This window comes from Arvicola amphibius, chromosome 8 (genome assembly GCF_903992535.2).
Source record: "Arvicola amphibius chromosome 8, mArvAmp1.2, whole genome shotgun sequence".
Taxonomy (NCBI): Eukaryota; Metazoa; Chordata; class Mammalia; order Rodentia; family Cricetidae; genus Arvicola; species Arvicola amphibius.
In genome coordinates, this window is record NC_052054.1 from 40,526,953 (window position 1) to 40,539,568 (window position 12,616).

Genomic DNA, 12,616 nt, shown 5'->3' on the forward strand with positions numbered 1-12,616 from the left:
TAAAATTTTTAAGATTCTACTAATTTTATATTAAGCCATTATCTCTTACTTAATGTTAATTCACTTATTTAATGATACTTTATATAAGATTCCTTGAGCAATTCTGCCAGAGAAAAATCTCCACATGTTTTATTTGCATAAAATGATATTATATTCAAGAATTTTATGAGTCTGTAATTGTGCTATAACTGACTAAATCATCTTAAAATTTAGTATTATAATCCCCCAATTTTGGAGATAACCAATTTGTTTTCTTTATTTAAATCAAGTAAAAATAATCACTCAAATCATGAGTATGGTAAATAAATTCCAGAGCATTTGTTTTCTACTTGTACATGGAACTTTCCCTTTTTTACTTTAAATTCAAATTTTAAACAATTCAATAAAAAATGAGCCTTGGGCACTGTAGAATAACTTCTGTGTTTATCATTTTGAAGGTGATTAGAAAGTCTGAGATCAATATGGAGCGTAAAATTGCTTCATTAATAATTTAATATATTCCTCCAAAATATGTCTTATTAAAAATATAGATGTGTGGAACATAATGACCTAAACCATGACGTTCAGACTCCCTGGCCTTATACAGAAAATTGCAAACACTGCACTATATCCTCAAGCTGTAATAAATGTGTCTGTACTCAGTCAGAGCTTCCAATTCAGTAGATAACATTAATAATTCTAATAAAATTATAAAATCTTCGAATTATTCATCTAGCACAATTGTGAGCTAAAATTGGTAGGTGTCAAAATTAAATGTGTGTGCTTAACTTTATATACAAAGTTATGCTGCACAAGAATTGAGCATCCTAAGTTTACTAATGAATTGAGCATCCTAAGTTTACTAATGAATGCAATCACACTAAAATTCTATAATTAAAATGAATCACCATTAGCATCTTTATCATGAGCAATAAATAAAAATATTATAAGTGTTCAGTAAAGAGGAATAGCTGAAATCTATATCGTTTGGTTTTTATTTTTTTATTTTTTTTTATTTTTAAATACATCTGAATTCTATAATATCGAATGATAACAATCAATGAGCATTACATGACTGACGTCTTTAATTTCTTTCAATGTTTCACAGGCAAAGATGCAAAGCCCATGCCACCACATATGTTATGTGCATGCCTAATGAATGAATAAATCTGCAGAAAACCACAAATATTAGATGCATGTTTATTATAGATTCATCTTTGCCTTTCTTAAATACTATTCTGAAAGCTGGTTGCTCCACAGTTTGTCTATACACATTGCATAGACTCCAGCTATATGTTTTACAGTATGCTATGCTGAAATTTAGCCATCCTTGACACTAAGAGTTTTAGTTGGTTTTTACATTTTTGGTTAAAAAGTGTTTTTTTGATCAGAAAAGAATGTACTTTGCTTGTTTCATATTAAAATATAATTGATACTATATAATAGAAATGCATGTGTAGAAAAGAGATCAGTTACATTGATTATCATTATAACTTAAATTTTTAGAGCCACAAGTGAAAAAAGAAGAGAAGTCAGGTATGTATTTGAATGTACAAATTCATGCGTGTATTCCATATTTATAAGGAATAGCATAACTCTTTAAAATGTTATGGCAAGCTATATTGTCATATATAAGGTAAAATCCTGGTCAATTGTGATTTCTGTATAATCCTTCCCTCCTGACCCTTTTTTCTTCCACCACTTCTCAGTCATTCAAACAATTTTCACCCCACACATAAATAAATAATAAATAAGTAATCAATTAAATAAACAAATAATAAAACAGCAGGCCTTTATAGACAAGATTGCTATGCTTCTGATTTGTTTTTGTTTTTGTTTTTTCGAGACAGGGTTTTATCTGTAGTTTCTAGAGCCTGTCCTGGAACTAGCTCTTGTAGACCAGGCTGGCCTCGAACTCAGAGATCAGCCTGCCTCTGCCTCCCGAGTGCTGGGATTAAAGGCGTGCGCCACCACCGCCCGGCATATGCTTCTGATTTTTAAAGAAAACCTATATTTCTGACATTGTTGCAGTCCTGAGGTATCCATTTATTCCTCATAAATGTACCTTTAGAATTACAAATATGAATATTCATTGAAGGAAAAAATAAAACAACAAAGCTTTTTGTAAATTTATCTGAGATATCAGCTTCTAAAAAAAACATGGTATATACATATAAAGACTACACGAAGTTTCTATGGTTCAAACAAAGTAACTGGCCCTTGCCTTGACTCTTGCCAACCCACATCTCCAAATTTCACGAGCACAGATTCCTGTCAGGTAAATCTGTCATCATACTTCTCTTTCCAACCTCCTGACTTTGACAGTCAATTCTGTAACTGGTAGTATGCAGCAGAAACGTTTTCAAAAGAACTCACAACATACGACTGTGAAAAGAGTTAAAATTTGGATACATGGCTGCTGAATATATTAGTGCTGTAGAATAGAGCTCAATAAAACACCACAAACTGAAGACTCTATAATGTATGTTTATTCCTTCAGTTACCAGAGGCTACAAATCCAAAATCAATGAGTTGGTTGAGCCATGCTTTTTTCTGAAACCCACAAAGAATCCATCCTTGCCTTTCTTGACTGCTAACACTTACCAGCATTCTAGCTGTGCCTTTCTTGTGCAGAGACTACTCTAACTTCTGCCTCCATTGTTACATGGCCATCTTTTCATGAGCGTGTTTTGTTTTAGTAGCTTTCCTCTTAAGAACTCCAGTTACAGTGGATGAAGAACCTACCTCCATCCCTTTTGTTACATCCTAACTAGTTACATTTGCAAGAAGCATATTTCCACTAGGATAACATTCTGAGATCCTGCAGATAAGGACTTGAACATACTTTTTGGAGTAAATATTGTATTCCATTCAAATCTGCCAAAATGTATGTCTTTTCTATGTGCAAAATATACTGATACCATACCTACATTGTCTAATATTAATTACTACAACATCTACTATTAATCCTATGTGTTAAACACCTAACAATTCCAGATATTGGTGTCACTTCTAGGTGATCTACATAGGCTTTGGGTGGAAAAATGTGGTGAAAATATTCTCGACCTGTGAGTCCATAGTGAATGATCTGCTTACAAACAAAGCAGTGAGACAGACATTAGGTGCACATTCTCATTCTACGGGGAAAAATTAGAAGTAAAAATAAGGATGTTATAAGTAAAAAAGTTCACAATCCTGGCTAATTTAAAGTCTTCAGAATATTCTCTCTGTTTCTGTTCTGTCTTCTGAACTTGATGGGGTGGTAGGCCTTTCTAAGAATGGCTCCATCCTTTCTAGTCATTTTTTTTTTTTTTGGTTTTTCGAGACAGGGTTTCTCTGCAACTTTAGAGCCTGTCCTGGAGCTAGCTCTTGTAGACCAGGCTGGTCTCGAACTCACAGAGATCCGCCTGCCTCTGCCTCCCGAGTGCTGGGATTAAAGGCGTGCGCCACCACCGCCCGGCCTTTCTAGTCATTTTTTCATTCGATTTTGTGTCTGTCTTTGCTTATTTAAAATTCTCAGGACCTTGATTCATCTCACATTTAATCCGTGATAATTCAATAAACACAGATCCTCCATAGCTCTTTTCTGGGCCATTTTTCTTCTGTTTTCTATAGAAGTGACTGGTGGGATCAAGCTGATTTACACATAATTTCATTTTTTTTTTTTGGTCCAGGTACAGTTAGACCTGTCTCTAGGATGATTAAGGACTGGATGAAATTTTCTCAAATCACTATAGAATGAATTATTTTTTATAAATAGTTTTGATAAATAGTTTTCCCATTCTCTTATAAGGGACAGATTGGTATTAGTCGACACACATTTTATCATGTTCTTGGAAATATTCTGCTAATAGAAACTCAAGTTATTTGCTTGCAATTTTGGACTTTCAGTCTACAGAAGAACATATTTCAGTTAAGTGCTCTGCCTTTCAACAAATACACCCTCTTCTTCAATGACCGTGATTGATCTCATTCTCCTTCCTTCTTAACTGTCTTCAGAACAGTCTTTAGTGTCTGTATTTATATAAATAGTAATCTCTTCAAGTGAATCCAGGCTCTTTTCATGCATTTCACAAAATTCCAGTATCTCCCCACTCTGTTATCCACAGTCTACTTCCATATTTGCATATGTTATAGCAGTATTTCACATATCAATACAATCTATGAGTTTCTACGAAAGGAATAAGGCACTCCAAGCCATTTCTTAAAACAACATGTGTGTTCCACCACAACTATACAGGTTGAATGACATTCCATTCCAAGCTTAACTGAAATGTCTTCCTTGCCTCTTCTAAGTTCTGGTGGTTGCCATTAATTCATATATTCCTTAAGATTTAAACTCATCATGACTCCAGTCTCTGCTGCCATTGTCACATGTCCATCCTCTCCCTCTCTGCCTCTTATGAGCAGCCACCCTACACTAACAAGGACTCATCTCATCTTAATTCATTACACCTGCACTAACCCAATTTCCAAATAAAGTCACTTTGCAGGTATTGATGTTGAGGACTCAACCTATTTTGGAGGCATACATTCAAGCCATAGTATATATCTAAATTCCTAAATTAAACAGATAGCAATTAGATCCATTTCAGACAATCTCTTCCAATTTTGTGGTTGAAATGATTTATCTAATACTAGCTTAGAACTATTTCTAACAAGCATCTTGAAACCAAGAAGACAGTTTAGGTTAAAATAAACTCTCAACTACCTGCTCACCCGAGACTTTTAAACATCTTAATGACAGAGAAGTGGATAGTGGGAGTCTATCTACTGTGTTCAATAATTCTTCCTTAACAAAGCACCATAAATCTGGCCTAATAATTAGCAAAATTCTTCGCTGTCTATTGAGATAAATAAACACAAAATATTTGTAATGATAAATTTGTTTTTTGTTTATTCTATTAAAGTAATTTTTCATTTTTTTCTCCTTTCAGAGCCACAAATTAAAAAGGAAGCAAAACCAGGTAACAATATTGTAAATAGTATAAGAATTTATACTTCCATCAGGCTGAAATTGAAAATTTCACTGACTACCAACAGAATTTCCACAGTCTCTCAGTTACTTGTGATTTCCCCCTTTCTTTTGCCCGATAATTTTCATAATATTCTAGTAAATTTCAGATTTCTATTTGGTGAAATATGTCTAGAGTATATCAGTGATTCTCAACCTTTGTAATGCTGCAACCCTTTGATACATTTTCTCATATTGTGGTGATCCCAAACATAAAATTATTTTATTGCTACTTCATAACTGTAATTTATTACTGCTATACATCATATTGTCTGATATGCAAATATCTGATATGTGACCCCCTAAAAGGGGTCAATGACCCATTGGTTGAGAACCACTAATTTTTAAATTGTTTTTATTGAGCTATGTATTTTTCTCTACTTGCCTTCATTCCTCTCCCCTCCCCTTATGCCCTCTCTCCCATATATTTTATTGAGTTATACACTTTTCTCTGCTCCTCTCCCTGTCTTTCCCCTACCTCTCCCATGGTCCCCATGCTCCTAATTTTCTCAAGAGATCTTGTCTTTTTCTATTTCTTATGTAGATTAGATCCATGTATGTCTCTCTTAGGGTCTTCTTTGTTGTCGCACTAATTCATACTTAACTTGGAAATGACTAGAAAGTTTAGAATTTATTTTTCTTAGTGTTTTGATATCAAGTGTGATCATGTCTGTTTTGTGGCTTTTTTATCAATTATTATGAGAGTCGCAAAAACAAAGTCATGGGCTCTTTGAAAATGAGGATAGCAAGGGCTAATACTCAAGAGGACGTCTATGAAGTACAACTGTACATGGCACTGTTACATTCTTTGTTAGGGAAGCACACAGCACAGCAAGTGCTATCCTTATGCAATAGTTTTGGAGATGGTTCAAAAGACGAAATTCATACAACTAGTTTTTCAATATTTTCAAGCTAACAAATGTTGGAGCTAAAATTCTACACCTGTCTCATTTTTTGCAACCCCCCGGGTAATTTTATTAAGAAACCATCCCAGACTAACTGTATCATTTTATTAACAGCTGAGGTTGACCTGAAAAACAAGATGACCTCATTTAGTATATACTGTCATGATTAAATCCTTGTTTTGTACCAACTGGTTGCTGACCTGAGGCAAGTTTGTGAAAGCCCTCAAGCTCTATGGAAGCCATTCCTTCATTATGAGAAATGATGGAGCAAAATCTTTATTTATTAACTAATGTAAGAATCCAAATCTAGCTTTCTGTGCAGTGTTGCTATACCCCTCCACTCCTCACCAGAATTTACTCAGCAACTATAATCATAACATATCTGAAGGCTCTTGTAAATAATATTATGTTTTCATATATTAGACATAAATGTCTATCTAACTTTTATGATTTATTTTCTCATGTCTTTCGTTTATTGGAGGTGAGCACATTTTACCAGCAGTATGTTAATTTTAAAATTACAAATAATTCTTTACATTGTTTGTGTGTGTGTGTGTGTGTGTGTGTGTGTCTGTGTGTGTGGTGTGTGCATGTACTCATGCCAAGGTGTGGAAATTGAGGTCAGAGGATAACTTCTGGAAATTGGTGGCAAGTCCAAATATGAAGAACCAATATATACTTGTTGAACCACATCACTGGTACAGCATTAGAAATAAAGAGCCTTTTAAAGCTAGTTGTACTTAATACCACTTAAAACTTAATATTAGTTGCTTTAAAATATTGTATTTGTCAGATAATTTATTAAAATTTTATCCTTTCAGCTCCACCTGACAAAGCTCAAACACACAGTATGTATATCTGCTTTTCTGTAATGCTCATATGCAATCTTTTTAAAGAGCATTTTCCATTTCCAGAATTGCAAAGTTTAATCTATGCTTCTACATTTATGCTTTGCAAAAAGCCTGTGATTTGAAAATTACAGGTGTTATGTAAAGAAAAAGTTTTGTATGCATGTACTGTTTTTCTAAAAACAAATCCTTTAGCACTTTAATATGAAATGGGATAGCCCAGAAGTTTCAATAATTCTCCTCATTGAAATAATTGCTGTTTTCAATTTTAAAAACCATTGGCCCAAGTCATACAGAATATTCATTGTGTGCTATACTAGAAAACTTTAAAATGTCTGACATATCATTTTTATGACTTTCAGAACAGGGCGATTCCAAACCAGAGCAAGTTGTTCCTCGTGGTAAACCAGGTATTTCCCAAGCGGCACTGCGGCATTCAATGGTCTCCCCCTGTTCTGCTTATATCATAAGGAAGAGTCAGATCCAAAGCCACTTGTGGTAACACATGCCTTAAGGCAGCAGCTTCTAGAGAGCATTTCTTAGTCATCATTCCAACACAGGCTGAACAAAGAGTGAAACAGTAGAGTTTAAGTAGGCAGTCTGCTTTCCCTGCCCAACGGACCTGGACTTAACTGCAAACAGTATCCCACTCAGCCCCCAGGTAAATGGACCCCACACGGGAACTTACATTTCCAACCCTGGACAAGACAGTCTTCCAAATGTTGTCCTTTAATCCTGGACAAGACAGTCTTCTAAACATTGTCCTTTAGGGAAAAGTTAATATGCACAGGATGGAAGACAAATTAAGTTTGCAAAAATTCACCAAGAGAGTTATTGGCCAGCTCTCTTCTGGGATATTTCTCCCTGTGGTTTCAGTCAAAAAAAAAAAAAAAAAAAAAAAAACCTTGTAATTAGCTTGTAATTAGCGGTTTCATTGAAAATCTAGCTTTTTAAATTTTTATCTAAACAATCACAAGCTATGATGGTTGGAATACTTGATTGCTTTTTACTGCTATGTTGGAAACTTCTGTTTGTATTAATCCTTTTTCTTATCACAGAACAAAAAGTTCTCAAGCAGTTAAAAGCTATCACAGCAGAGAAGACAGGTAAAGAAATTCCTTTATAATCTTTTCTAGATCAGTTTTGTGCACATAGATATGCACAAGTGTGCATTGAGTTTGTACAATTTTTAATTAAAAATTAATTAAAATATAACCACATTATTTCCTCTATCCCTGCCCTTCTTCCTACCTCTCCCGTGCCCTTTAACTTTCATATTTATGACCTATTTTCCTTTATTATTGTTTCACACAAACATACGTATGCATAAATAGATAAATACACCTGCTTATTTTATTAAGTGTTGCTTATTTAGGGCTGACAGCTTGATATTGGATAGCCAATAGGAGGCTCATCCCTGAGAGAGACTAATTCTCCTTTCAGAGTTTGTTAGTCGCTAGTAGTTCTTACTCTAGGGGTGGAAACCCCATAGCATGTCTATTGGTTTTGTCATTTTTCAGTTCTTGTTAGTCTGAATTATCATGGGTGAGTTATGTATACATTTAAAGCCATAAATTGTAAAATTATGAGTTATTGTGGATAATTTCACAATAATTTTTTGGAGGTAGTAGAAACTAAAGTGACTTAAAATTATTTTTAGAGTGTGATTAGCAAAATTATATATAATGTATTAGGAAATCAATTTAAAATATTAAACATCATGTATTCTAATTTGATCTTTCATCTTATTGTCAAATCAAATTTTCTCAAATCTTAAAATTGCAGAAATCTAGATAAGCAAGATAACCAACAAGTAAACATGCTTGGTATACAAGTCAGATGACCTGAACTTAATTCCCAGATCCCATAAGAGGAAAGAATTGGCTTCCAAAGTTGTTCTCTGATCTTCACAATGGACACACCTGGTCACTATTATCATCTTTCAATCATCTATCTGTCTGTCTATCTATCTATCTATCTATCTATCTATCTATCATCTATCATCTATCTATCTATCCATCTGTCTGCTATCTATCTATCTATCTATCTATCATCTATCTATCTATCTATCTATCTATCATTTATCTATCTATCTATCACCTATCTATCATCTATCTATCTATCTATCTATCTATCTTTCTATTTCTCAGTCTCTATGTGTGTGTGTGTGTGTGTGTGTGTGTGTAAGAGTCTGTGTGTGCATATGCAAGTAAGATACACACAGAGTAAGAACAGGCACAAACAACAATACAATTTTAAAATAAATTAAAATCACAGAATTGGAAGCTTTGTCTGCTTATAAATTAGCTCTTATGATTCTGTTCATTCTTCAGAGAGTTGTGTGGTTATGTTTATTTAAAGATCTGCCTTAAGATCAGTAGAACACACCTCCATCATTTCATGGGAAGGAAAAAGGATTCAAACCCTTCAATTTTGAAGACTTTCCCAAGAAGACAAAGGAAACTTTTGAGTCTTGCTCTAAGCTGATGTCTTGAACCCCTTATTCTCTTTCTTTGAATCCTAGATTAAATCTCATTACTTTGATTATTCAGTGATCCACATTTTATTGTGCTTAATTTTTCTAACACAAACAATCTATGAAGCATTCTTTTCTTTGTACTGAGATGATGAGATAAGATTAAAATATTTTGTGAAATAAAATAGAACTCAAGGGAAAATAACTCATACAAATTATAGGCTATCCCAAGACAACTTCACTTTATGAAATGTGACCATTTTTCTCTTTCTTCTTCCATTGAGTTAATTTTTAACACCAATAAATGTTCCTTTAATTTTCATAGTGCCATATTGAGACATCCTTCAAGCCTGGAGTATCTCAGCCCATTGTTGATATTTAAAGATATAAAAAGCTATCTTGGCATATTTGTATTCCAAATACAGAGATTGTTGTAAATTTATGTGCATTTCATATCTTTAGTCAGCTTTTCACTAAGCAATATGAATAATTATATTTGTTATTTTAACATAATAGTGCTCAGGAAAAAAAGTAGGTTTGCTTTAAGCTGAGAAAATAATCTGGGCCAAGAACAAATACATATGGGCATGAATGAAATATTTTTCTATTTTTTCTGTGGCTAGTACTCATCAGTATGCTGTCTATTTTGCCTTGTTCTCCAAAGTGAAGCCCTTAGTCAGCAATTAAAATAGCCTTCTAACTTCAGTTTTAACAATTTGCTCATTTTTATTTGTTTTTAGTGTAGACTATAACTAAATTTCTATATGTGATAAATTGATGTTATTTTATGGCTTTGATTTAACTTCCTTGTAGTTCAAAATTAATTAATGATTCATGATATTTGTGTGGAAGAAATGTCTGGAAGGTCTATAAGTATTATTACTATTAAAAAGGTAAGCCCATACAGGTAACTATATACCAACAACAAAAAGTTGTTAGCAAATCATATAAATTTATATAGTTTATAGCAAGGGGAAATTAAATGAGTAATTATGCCATTAACAATACTTAGTATTAAATTTTATTTTCAAGCTACTTTACAGATTTAGTATTTAGAAAACCAAAAATTTACAAACATTTTGCCACTTATCTACTAAAATGGTAAAACTCATTTCCTTGAGTTGAACTGCAAAGATCATTTCCTTATACAGAGATCGTAATGATGAATTCTTCAAGAAATGCTGATCGATTCAGGAGGTTGTGAACATTTAAATACCCATGTTCACAGAAGTGACAAGTCTAATAGTGTCAAAATTATCATTCTGCTTCTGCAGGGAGATATCTTTGTAGAACACAATCTGTTTAGCCACTGAATAAAAATGAAATGATGAGATCTAAAGACAAATGTGAAAGAGACGACAGGATGCCATATTGGTGGTCCAGGAGATGGGGTGTAGATTTACGGAGCTTAATTAGAATGGAAATGTACACTTGACAAAAGGTACACTAACACTCGACAGGTATTTCAGATGTGGTGTTTGTGTTTGTGTGTGGGTGTATCTGTGCTATGATTGTGATTTATTTAACTTTTGTAGTGTTGTTATCATTATATTTTATATTGGAATGTTGGCATCTACTTGTTATTTTGTATGAGTTTATAACATAACATTTAAGTAAATACAGTTAATGGAATTCTATTGTGGAGAGATTTCAAGTTTAGTTTATAGTTTATTCTCAGATTGTGTCACTTCTCACATATTTCTATCTTCTTCAATGGCTGGTATGTGATGTTGAAGAAAAATATCAGTAATTAAAGAGAATTTCTAAGGTAAAGAGCAAAGGAAAAGAAAGACAGATACATACTGGGACCACCCCAATTCAACTCCAGAGGTCATTAGTGTGTTCCTCTCTAGTTATTGCTCAGTTTCCAAATAAACCCACTTCCCTTTAAAATATTCCACCACGTGGGACTTTAAAACACTGTGTTTGGTGGAAGAGAGTTTTTTAAAACAATTATTTCTCTGGATATTTTTAGAGGCCTTAAAAAATATCTGTTGCTCACCAATTTTGGTTCCATTTGCCACATCCTGGAACTGGTTGGGTTTAAGCATTGATGCTCCTGGCTGGATCTGAAGGGTAGGGTGATGTGTAGGGTATGAAGTGTGGTACAATGTAGGGTAAGGCACATCTATAACGCATTTTAAGCAAGACGAGAGTCAATGTTCAGAATTAAATTGTTTCTGACATGGGAAGAAGGAAAGTTGAAGGCAGCAATGTCAGAGGAGGAGGAAAAGATTTCCCTTTGCGACAAGACAGGGACACCTTCACAAACAAAGCAGCTTCTTCAAATTGTTCTCTTTGATATGTTGTATCTCATTCCGTTTAAGTCACGGGGGAACACAAGAGACTGAGCACCTGGCACTGCCCTTAGTCGTTGGGAGAGCACATTTTCAGGGTCCCTTGACAATGAATCTAACCCTGTTTATAATTTATCCTTTGGTAATAGACTCTCTATGTTACAAGTTGCAGAGAAATGGCTTTAGGAATATGCTCCCTGTGCAAGTGAGGGTCGTCTGCCAACATGAAATGTGACATACTCCCTGCTCCAAAAATATTCACATCTCCTGTGATTCTTCATTTTCCCCTCTAGAAAAAGCCGAACCTCAAGAAAAAGATCGTCAGTCTATGACAACAGGTATTCTTGGCCTTTTGGCTTACATGCTGTCTTTGTTCTCCATGTTCATTAAATCTGAGCACAAAAAAATGAAGTAGGCACTTTTCGTTATATTTATCAGTACTGTTTAGCTTTGTGTTTTGTACTATAATCTGTCTTATCTGACACTAGCTATGGTTTCAGAGGTAATAAAAAACGACTGTCAAAGTATGCTGTATAATACAGAGAAGCTAGCAAACTGAATTTGCTTTCATTACTTATAAGCTTTTTCCATAATATTAGCTATTTAGCAAGATTGCTATTACTGCCATTCATCATACTCATGATTTGGTATCCCTTTATATGGTTTTTAAATATTATTAAAAATTACACATGTTAAATTAGACTGATTGTGAACTTTAGCAAAAATATATTCTTGAAATACATTCATTAAAATCTGTAACAATTAGCTTTATAATTTTATAATATTACTAAGTTTCATGATATGAAGTTCTTTGTATGGCTCAGGTGCTGTAACAGAGGATTCTAACTGAAAAAAAATCTTTTGTCTTCTTTCTCTGTACATTCAATCACCATTCAAAAATGTCCCAAATTATAATGAAATATTTGTTTTTGAATAAAGAAAGCTTATAGACAAGACTGCATAATACTTTAATTAATAATTCCAGAAGGCATGTTTCTTTGGATAAAGAGGAAATGTACTTACAAAATGTAGATTTTCAAGTACTATACATTTAATTTTCCCAAATTTTTTGTCACTTTTCATTCACATTCTGGTGA

General features: G+C 33.6%; 1 protein-coding gene across 1 annotated transcript in view; it reads left to right on the plus strand.

Moving 5' to 3' along the window:
• Trdn (triadin) overlaps window positions 1–12,616 on the plus strand; it is a 340,388-nt gene that overhangs the window by 297,706 nt on the left and 30,066 nt on the right. Inside the window, exons 26-31 of the mRNA XM_042055567.1 lie at window positions 1,482–1,515; window positions 4,917–4,946; window positions 6,720–6,746; window positions 7,109–7,156; window positions 7,805–7,852; window positions 11,813–11,857. Coding sequence (XP_041911501.1) covers window positions 1,482–1,515; window positions 4,917–4,946; window positions 6,720–6,746; window positions 7,109–7,156; window positions 7,805–7,852; window positions 11,813–11,857 — 232 coding nt within the window. The remainder of the gene's footprint in view (window positions 1–1,481; window positions 1,516–4,916; window positions 4,947–6,719; window positions 6,747–7,108; window positions 7,157–7,804; window positions 7,853–11,812; window positions 11,858–12,616) is intronic.